Source organism: Passer domesticus, chromosome 5, assembly GCF_036417665.1.
Source record: "Passer domesticus isolate bPasDom1 chromosome 5, bPasDom1.hap1, whole genome shotgun sequence".
NCBI classification, from domain to species: domain Eukaryota; kingdom Metazoa; phylum Chordata; class Aves; order Passeriformes; family Passeridae; genus Passer; species Passer domesticus.
In genome coordinates, this window is record NC_087478.1 from 51,785,376 (window position 1) to 51,795,956 (window position 10,581).

The 10,581-nt window shown below is 39.9% G+C and overlaps 1 protein-coding gene across 2 annotated transcripts in view; it reads right to left on the reverse strand.

Annotated features, from left to right (window-relative positions):
• Nucleotides 1-10,527, reverse strand: part of POLR3B (RNA polymerase III subunit B) — a 70,035-nt gene extending 59,508 nt beyond the window's left edge. Inside the window, exons 1-9 of one of the 2 annotated variants that reach the window (XM_064420438.1) lie at nucleotides 10,358-10,527; nucleotides 8,778-8,810; nucleotides 8,203-8,259; nucleotides 8,056-8,120; nucleotides 7,627-7,702; nucleotides 4,422-4,522; nucleotides 2,113-2,204; nucleotides 1,367-1,484; nucleotides 231-339 (exon numbers count right to left, since the gene is read on the reverse strand). In XM_064420438.1, the coding sequence (XP_064276508.1) occupies nucleotides 231-339; nucleotides 1,367-1,484; nucleotides 2,113-2,204; nucleotides 4,422-4,522; nucleotides 7,627-7,702; nucleotides 8,056-8,120; nucleotides 8,203-8,259; nucleotides 8,778-8,810; nucleotides 10,358-10,423 (717 nt within the window). In that variant the 5' untranslated portion in view covers nucleotides 10,424-10,527. Of the gene's footprint in view, nucleotides 1-230; nucleotides 340-1,366; nucleotides 1,485-2,112; nucleotides 2,205-4,421; nucleotides 4,523-7,626; nucleotides 7,703-8,055; nucleotides 8,121-8,202; nucleotides 8,260-8,777; nucleotides 8,811-9,545; nucleotides 9,770-10,357 lie in introns of those variants that run through there. The other variant, XM_064420439.1, reaches the window with a different exon arrangement.
• Between the last annotated feature and the right edge of the window lie 54 nt (nucleotides 10,528-10,581).

Genomic DNA, 10,581 nt, shown 5'->3' on the forward strand with positions numbered 1-10,581 from the left:
ATTTGTCTTGGCCCAGCAATGCTCTCCTTGCAGAAAAATACAGCACTTATTCTCCTTCTTGCTGTACAATAAAGATTACTTCCCAGGGGAAAAAAGCTTGCAGTTTCTAAGCCCTGCCAAGTCCTTCTGTACATATTAACTTGAGAGCTGCTGTCAATCTTCACTCTTGAGCTACAGCACAGCATTTTTCCCCTTTTCTTTTTTTTTCCCCAAACAAACAGCTGTGTTACCTTAAATATGATAGCAATGGGAATATCTTCTGACAGGGTGTTGTGCCTCAGGTAAAATCTTCCTTGTTTCACAACCATATTTGTTCTGCTCTTCTTCTCATGAGTGGAACTGAAGTTAAAATAGAAATAATACTATGTCCAACAGAGTGTTTGCACAGACTCCTAGAATCTTTTGTATAGAACTTAGCAAGCTTGAACAATCTTTCAGCTGAATTAATCCCATTTTTTCCTCTTTTAAAAATTACATCAAGCCAGTCAGGGATCAGCCTGTAACTTCAAGGGTATTATCACCTGTGCTGGGGACAATTTGGAATGTTTGACTTAAGCAAGTAGAAGTCTGTATTTTTCAAAATCATCTTTACATGCTTTGCTAATCAGTTTTGATGTAACCAGCTAGGTCAAACTCAAAAAGTACGGCAGCAACAGTGGTAACGATGTAACAGCACTTGGTGGCCCATTGACCTCATCCAGACTTACTGAGAGACAGCAGAGTATCTGGGAGAGATGGGAGGCCTCTGGAGTAGAAAAAACAGCTCTCACACTGAACAATGACAAGCACCATAGAATAGACCAGAATGCAGTTTAAAAAAAAAACAAAAACCAACAAACCAAAGGCCAAACAAAACAGAAACAAAACTTGGTCAAGGAGGAAAGGCCAAATTTAGATTACTTTGCTATTTTTAGTAATTTGTGTTGTACAAAAATATTTGTTTCATCCTCAGCTGCCCTCGCCTTCAAAAATTTTTATGCCATTTTTATGTAGAGAGGCAGACAAAAGGTTACATCCAATTTCCAATGCAGTAACTTCATGTTACTTGCTGCAAACTGAGACCAAACACCATCAGTTACAAAGTGCACTTTGTTACAGTAAAAATCAGAACTTGCTTTTCCTAATCTGAGATTAATCCTGAAACACATGAGCAACTCTCACTGATTTTTGTAGGAATACTATAGTGCTTAGCGATGGAAGTTATAGTATACAAAATGACAGCAGAAAGACAGGAGTATTGAATATCTACAGCTTTTTCTGGTTCAACTATACCAGGAAGAATCCTCCACAGCTATTTCAACTACAACAATGAAGTTCTAAAGCTTTGGGTTTCGCTCCTTTATGTAACGGTAGGAATTTACCATACCTGGTAACAGAAGCGCCAACTGTGCCTTTTCTGTCAGCTTCAACAATGATTCTGTTTTTGGATAACTGCTCTTGAATAAGAATGACTTTCTCAACACCTTTAACAATGAAATAGCCACCTAGTTAATAGAAAAAAATATTTTGCATGTCAGTACCCTCGCACCTTACCTGCCTCCTCCAATATGCCTTTGAATATAAATTATTAGAAAGTAAACCATAAGTACACAATGGGAGAGTAAACTCTCCCTTAAGAGTAATGAACAAACTTGACAGACAAAAACCAAAGAAGTCGTTTGTTATAACCTTCCAACTCCTCTCTAGATATTAAATAATACCATGTAATACTTTATTCTTGCTTTAAAAAAGGCAATGACAAAGGAGAGTTCCCATTCTGGAGGACACCATACTCCACTGTTTCCTAATCTGTTTAATTTTCAATGAATGAACTCCATCTTTTTCCTCCCACAGCACATCACTGTAGAACACTATACACAAAATTCAAAATTAAATATTCAAAATTTTGGTGTGTTGCTTTTTGGCGTTGAAAACTTTGTTTGCAAATAGCAACCATTCATGTTCTCAACCAAAACCCTGACACCTTCTTTTAGCTGCAAGCAGACACTTGAGAAGTTTTCACAAAGACTTAATGGTGGCAGAAAAGATACCAAAGGGATATTTCTTTGCTGAAAAAGAATTTAAAACTCAAAGCACAGATGGGGAAAAATAAGAACATGAGTGAAAACATACCTGGATCTAATGGACACTCATTTAGTTTGGCAAATTCTGCTGGAGTTTTCCCAGTAAGTACACAATTGGAGCTACGCAGCATTATAGGCATTCTGCAAGAAAACCAGTTACAATTTTACTTCAGACTCACACAGAAAAATATGAATAGTCAAATTCAGAACAAAAACCAGGCTGAACAAACTGGAGATACACATTTAAGGTAATCAGAACTCATGCATGCTGTAATGAATTTTCATTTAAATTCACCTCATTTCATTGAACATGTAATTGAAAAGAGACCTGAAACTGGACACCTGCAAGCAGAAACCACAGACTTCCTATTTAATTGTTATGCAGCTACTCAGACATTGTGACAAGCAGGGTCACCAAATCCAATGACAATTAGTGCAAAGACTCTTGGTCCCCTAAACAGTCTGCAGAGAACATGCCACTGCATATCCACTGTTACCACTTTTTCTAAGACCAAGTTAGTTCATATCTCATTTCCCACACAGGAATGACACCTTCTGGCTGCAGAGAGATAGTGCCTCTAATTCATAAGCATGAAGTTTCCCCAGTAGTAACTCTGATTTTCCTAGTGTCCTAGAAGTGAAGCCTGCAAGCAAGCATTTTGTGAAGCAACATGTGGTGGAAAGATATTCCAAGAATTTTTAAGAAATTCAATGCTTAGGGAAGTAAATAAAAGAGAAACCAAAGTTTCACAGACTGCATGTGAGGCAAAACCTCTTCACCATGAGGGCAGTCAAACAGTACAAAAGCTGCACAGGGAAGTTGGGCAGTCTGCATTCATGGAGGTCTTGAGGACCTGACAGGATGAAGCACTGAGCAGCCTGGTTTGATCACAGAGCTGACCCATTTTGAGCAGGTGCCTGTACTAGAGGCTGAGAAGGAGATCATACTCTTTCAACCTGAACTGCTCTATCACCCCATGATAAATCATGGAATGCCCACTTTAAATATGGCTTATTCAACAACTAACCCACAATGATTTTGCAGTTATTATTGAAAAGTGTACTTTCATAGTCAGCTTCATAATGTGCCTTTTCACTCCCAGATTTTTCATTAAAACTTTGGAAAGAGAGCACAGTTTACTTCTGAAGAGAAAGCTGTATTTTTCAATACCACTACATCTACCAAAAGATCTCCATGCCCTTTAGCCTCTTCTACAAAAAAAGCTGACTTTTGATCCAGCTTACAGAATTTCACTCCTTGGTGGACAGCCTTTGTAAGAACTGTGTTCCAAGTGTTTTCTAAAACACATGTTGACAAAAATTATTCGTGAGTTCTACTAAACAAATATTTTCAACCTCTGAGATTTTTTATTCAAATTTACTTTAATAAAAAACAAGATTAGGCTATACTTCTTGTATTCAAATCCCATAAATTATTTTAATTTCTTCTTTAATTTCTTAATTTCTTTTATGTTTTCATATTCTTATATCTTAAAAGTAAACTGATGAACTCAAATTCTGTACTTCTGCAGAGTAAAAACAGCCATCTTGTCACTTTACTTCACTGAGAAAGTGTTTCCTAGAGAAAAGAAGCTTCATATGACAAGCAAAATCTGTCACACACAATATAAGCTTAATGCATTGGTTGTTTATATCAGAAACAGGAAGCACCTGGCATAATGTAAAATGGAATATTCAAATGCCACTACTGAAAACTCCAGTGAAACATCTGTCCCAGTCCAAACTGCATGTCAAGCAGGAGCATTGGCCAAAGGAAACGAGTATAGTCCTAGGGATAGATGAGCAAAATTCTTTCCCATGGAAATAATTACTGGATATTAACAGTTTTTAACAGCAAAAAACTTTTTGCATGTATGCCCCTAAAGCCAGTCTAGTAACGTAATTTAAGCAATTTTAAATGAAAGCTTAACTTGTGCAGCAGAACTAATGTTTGCTCAACTGGTTTTATCATTCACCTTCCACAGATACTACTCTACATACTATATATGAAAGATTGAGCAATTTAGCTACAAAGCAAACATGCCTGATTTCATTTCACAATAATGCAGCTTGCAGCTCCAGGCATGCATTTTCCTCTGTGGTTTTATATCAACAGAATCAAAGACAACATTCACTCTTATATCCATCCTTCTCTGGAAGGAGAAATTATCAGAGGCTTTTGGAAAACAAGATTTTAGACCCTAAAAATCCTGTGCAGCTGTTTATGGAGATTTACCTGCTCATGGTTTCTTTTAACAAGGAAGCAAGTTTGGCCTACATCTGTTTTGCAGTAAAAACACTTCCCAGCATGGCACCAAAGGAACAGTGCTAGCAGCAGCCCAGCACACGGTGTCTCACCTGCCAATGGGTAAGGCATTGCGGATGATCCTCTGGCTGCCTCGGGTGTATTCAATATCCACGGTAATCGGTGCCGAATAGGTCATGTCCCTCAGGCGGCACTGGAAGGACAAAAGGCACACAACAGGTCAGGTGCTGACTTCAAGCTCAAGAATCTCTCTTAAAACAGCCTCTATTTGCCCTGTCCTGTAAGTCCTCACAAAGAAATCAAGCAAAGCAAAGCTTCAGCAAGATCTTCTTGATACCTGGAGAATGCTGAATGAACCTGACAAACTCTCCGTTTTGTTTTTGTTTAAAACAAAATCCAAGAAAATCCAAATACAATTGCTCTGATTTTCAAAAGTAGCCAGCAGATCTGTGCCTTCAGAAGACAGCACTGCAGAGCTTAACTTCTAAACTCTCTAATTAAACCAAGAGGTCTAATTAAACCAACAGGTCTAATCAAACCAACAGGTCTAATCAGCAGAGCTGGAACAAAGACCACAGTGTGTCTGAGCAGTGCTCAGTTCAGGGACATTTCTGTATGTGGACTCCCAACAGCTGAAGACTTGTGCTGCCATATAAAGTTTGACAAAATGGAAAGGCACAAGATTGAGAGAGACACCATTACCTTATTAGAATGAGCAAACCTCACTGTATGGTACATTTCTAATGATGACTTACAGAAGGCCCACTACAGAATCACTTCCTGCAAAGATTCCCAGAATTTGTCTGCAAATTCCTTGGGGACCAAGAGAAGCAGAATAAACATATCTAGGGCATTAGATACCTCAAGGCTCAATCATTTCTAATCCAATCTTTCTGGTCTGCTCTCCCCAGCCTCCCTCTAAGATGCTGCCAGCCCTTAAGGTATTGCGTCTCTTCATGCAAGACAGGCCTGATTGCATCTGCTGAACACAACAGAATAACTCACAGCAGGTCATTCATGACCTCACTGAGCATGCTTTACCTTTCAGCTCCAGGATTACAGGTTCAACAGCAGCCAGACTTGCACATTTATATTCTGCAGTCTTTCAGTCTGTTGATTATGTACTAACAAAAGGCAATTAAGATGATGCTGTGTATTGAAGATGCAGCTCTAGGGAAAAACAGGCCTTCAAGAATCATTCCAAACTGGATGCTTCTCCTCCCTCCATACTACACAGTAAACCTCTTCTCCAGTAATAAAATACTGATATACACCAGCAGCTTTCAAGCCATGCCTTGCAGGAAACTAGGTACCATTCTGCTCCCAGCAACTACCTCCAATTTAAAAGTAACTGAGAATATTTCCATATCCTAATTACTTTATATCCATCTGTATTAATAGATCATGAAACTCACATAAAGACTGGAGCAAAAAGAAAGTTCGACAGCCTCTTTAGTACTACTTGAGGGAAAAATGCCTTGGGATTCTCTGTGTGTGCTTTTTTAACACAGGTCACAGATACAAAATACAAATTACAGTGTAATATTCCAGCATGTGTATTTTTGTATCACCTTCCTTGAGGTAACTTCTTACTATAGACACCTGGAAGTAAAAAACAAGCATGACTTGATACACACTCAGACCCTCACAAAAATCTAATGATTTTAGGTGGTTTTGGGAAGGAATTTTATGAGCTTTCAATAGAGAAATATAACAGCAGACTCCTAACTATCTAATGCTTTTTTTTATTTTAAGGCACCCAGGCTTGACCTGAGCACCATCCTATTTAACAAAACAACTGTGGCCTCCGTTTGTATACAGCATACTGAAAATAAAAGGAAATTATGCACTAGCATTAAGCATCAATGAGAATATATGAGATACAAGAGTATCTCACTCTAAACTCAAGGTCAATATGCTCTATAAGCATTTATTTTGCCTTCTTCTGTATATACAGTCACTTTAGCTATACAGTAAGAAAGCATATTAATACCTGAATTCTTGAATATGAGTTGTTGGACACAAACAATTTTTTTGCATGCAATTTAATTAATATGAAAGAAATGTTTCCTGTTGCATTTTGTGCATGCTCACATCTACTGACTGAACATTAGCTATACATTTTTGAGATGCAGCAACTATCATGTATTACACCTGGCTGAGTTATTGGCTTTATTTTAAAGCTTTCCATCAAACCAAATGAGATTTGAGTCAGGCCACTTGAGACAGAAAGTGGCCATGCCCAAGCAGCACAGCTGATTTCTCCAAAGCACAGAATGTATTTCATTATAGTCTAGATTGGATGACAAAAAACACATTTCAAGTATCAAGTGGATACAGCAAGGAAAAAAGCATCAGATGCATTAACTGAGTTATGAGGTTGACAACAGGCTGCATGCAGGTAAATAAGTGCAAATTCCAAGCTCAGTTCCCCCTCCAGAGACCAAAAAGAAATGGTCACTACCTCTGTTGCAGTGGTATAAATCTCAAAGCACAGTAGCAGGAGAGAAATACTGTGTATTGAAGAGAACTGGATGGCTCTAGATACATGAAAGAAATCCTAAAAAGTTCAAAGCTTATGTTAGCTTATGGCTTTCTCATACCTATAGAAACTACCTTGTATCCTGTTGGTCAAAACCAAGAGACTCTGATTTCAGTCACAGCAGGATGTCCTCCAACATACATCTTTATTCCAGAAATACACAATCCAATTGTTAACCTACATGCCTACAGCACTGCAATGAAATTAAATACACCCTCCAGAAGGATAATGTTCTTCTGCAGCTTCTTATAATTTTAACAGTTTCCATCTGTTTCTGCTTAAAATTTCCATGTTTGCTTTCTGAATCAGACATTAAAAATATGAGCAAAAAATTCAGATACAAGTTCCCAAAGACTGGAAAGGAAACAGAGACTGAAGTGACCTATGGTGCAGACAGTAGCAAGGCTAATATTAAAAATAAGTAAATAAGAATATCAAAGAACCCTACACTATGGCATGAGGACTTCAGCTCTGTCATGAGGAGAGCCGTAAGATGAAGCAAGAGAAGTACTTTTCAATACATATATTCAGCTAACACAAAACACTGAATACAGCAAAAAAATCTCAACAATTAAAAAAAAATTAAAAAGCTTTATTCAATTATGTTTAAGTTCTGAAGCTTTTTACAGTGATGGTGGAATGCAATGCACTACCTAAGGTAACACTCACATACTCAAAATTACATGCAGCTATTATCCCAGACATTCTCAAGATAAAAAAAAAAATCTCAACAAGATAGATGCAAACATTAATACCTCATGAGGTGATACAGGTCGTGTCACATTGAAGCTTTCTTCCACATCTGGAGTACCCACATAGATATTGAGGTACCTGTAATACAATTTCAAAATAAGCAATGAGGCAAATATTTTTCAGGCAACCTGAAGAAAGCAAAATTTTACATACACTGAAAAATGAAATTATGTGATAAACACAAGTTGATTAATAATGAGCAATCGTTCTTCTCAAAGTAACTCATTGTATTTGAGTTGTGGTCAAATAATAAAAGTTTAGCCTGCATGTGCAGTAAACCTTTAAATCTTCCCATCTTTCATTGCATAAAGTAAGAGATAAGTCACAGAAAACGCCCTCTTGATTTATGCCTACAAACACTTTACAGCTGATAACAAACCCATGAGATATTACTCATGCTGCTACTGATATGGAAATCATCTCATGCTTACTTCAGGTACCACATTGGGTCAGCATCACTTGTGACTTTTTCATTGGCCTTCATGATTTTCTTTATCTGGAGGAGAAAAAGAACAGAATGGATCCATGGCCTTTTCTGAGTGCTACGAGCCACTTTCCCCCAGCCCAGGAGAGCCTACCTCGACATTGATGAAATAGTTGAATGAGTCTATGTGCTGCTTCACCAGTCCTTTCACCTGAAAAATAATGCACGCAGCAAATAAAATCAGCTTCAGTAACGTTAATCACACAAGACAGAAATTAAGAGATAAGCATTTATGACTGGTTTTGGTAACTGTGCTAAATTCTTTCAGCTGACAAACTTATGAGAAGTGGCTGGTTGCTCACTCTGGTTCTCCACTACGTTTCCAAGCTTACACTGGAGCTGTCATATAAAGAGCATGGATAAGGTCTCCGAGAGCCAGTAAAACAGGAAAATAATCTGGAAACATTACATACATACAGAATGGATTGAGAATAACCACAACAAAATGCAAACCTCTAGGAGGATGTCTCCATGAAATAATCTGTAAATTAATCAAGAAGACAGTCTATGGAACAAGTCTATTGATAACTGCAAGGAACTAAAACAAAAGGCAAAATCCACAGGAGTGAGAACAGGTATTCTGGGAAACAGTAAAAGCCAGAAGAAGGGAATGTAAATTTAGAAAGGAGATTAAATATTCACACCATGAAATGAGTGCGTAGCACTAACCTTTAGAAATGCTGGAAGAAGTCTCCATTTTTCCTGAAAACAAAACAGTTTGAAACATCATTTCAAGGAGTAGCCAAATATCTAACATGCCTGAGCTTTTTGTCTGCATGTTTTATTGTTATTATTGTTTTTTGAACAGTAACATTATTTTAAATCAGATCCATTTAGAAAAAAACCCAAAAAGCAAAAAACAACTGTCTAAAGCCAACAGAGATAGATTAAAATTACCTGGAGCATCTCAGTAAACCATACATGCAGTATTTTCTCAGGATGCAAAGGCACACTGCCTTTCCTAAGAGCAGCTTATATGAAAAAATATTTTTCTGAGACAATTCCTTAACACCATGTCCTCATTTAAGATCAACGAACATTTTTTTGGATATGTTCTGTTAACACTGTAAATTACATTCCTAGAAAGGGAAGATTTCCTACAACTTTTACTTTACAAAATACATGCAAGAACCTGCATGTATTTTGTCTCTGTAACACTTATCAGGACTCTAAATCCTACACAGATTTAGCAAAAGTACTGCAAGTGCTAAGTATATCAAGGTTCCTACAAACTTTCCCCTATTTCTAATCTTTGATGAGCACAGGGAACATCTCTTTATGTCAGTCCCATTTCTCCCACCATGGCAGTGCAAAAAACTTGCATATATCTTTGGCTGGAGACAAAATCTTTTTATTTAGGAAGAGTGCTCCCAGCCCTTGTATGCTTCTCCATCTACTACCATTTAAAAATACTACAAAATTAATAACCAAAAAAACCTGTCGAAAGTTGTTTGTTTTCTTCTATCCACAGAAATGCTGATGGTGCTCTTGGCTTTCAGCCTCCACTGCTGCTGTTTGTTAATCTACTAATCTTGCTTGTGATCCCAATTTAACATCCAACCATGGCAAAGCCAGTGAAGTAAAAAGAAACACATGCAGTACGGTGGCTTTTAATACTGGTCCTTCGTGGTTTATGTGCAGCAGCGTTCACAGACTGCAAAGCTGAAGAGTGGCTGATTTCAGGTTTTTATCATTTAAATGTTACGTCTAAAAAAGGGGGGTTAATCTGTTAAACAGTAACGCAATCAAACTGATGACCTAAGGAAGAACCTAACGATTTTAATCTTGAGTAAATCCTGCAAGGCCAGGCTGGCAGGGGCACGGGGCAGCGGGCCGTGCCGGGGGGAGAGGACACGGGCTGCGAGGGCCGGACCGCCCGGGGGGCACTGCGGCCGGGACGGGGACGGGCACTGCGGCCGGGACGGCGCCTCAGGAGGCCGAGCCCGGCTCCACGGGCGGCTGCCCAGGGGCGCTCGGAGCACACAGCCCCCAGCCCACACACACAGATAAACACACACTAACACACACACACACAGAGAAACACACACACGCACACACACAAACAAACACACACACACAGATAAACACACACAAACACACACACACACCGAGCGGCGCATCACGGGCAGGGGGGACTCCACGTGTGCGCCGGCAGAAGACTCCTTCCACCCCACCCCAGCTCGGCTCAGCCCGGCCACACTCCAGGAGAGCCCGAGGCGCTCCCGGCCCTTGCCCCTCGCCCCGCTGACCTCCACCGTGTTGACCGGGGCCGCCGCCTGCTCCGGGGTGAGCGCGCCGAGCCCCAGCGCCTCCATGGCCGGCCGCGCACCGCGGCGCTGCAGCACGGCGCGTCCCCCCGCGCTCCAGCGCGGCGCCCGAAGGTTCCGGCCCCGCGCAGCCCGGGCGCCGCCGAGCGCAGCCAGGCCCCGGCAGCCCGGCCTTCCCCCTGCCTGCAGCCCGGCCTTCCCTCTGC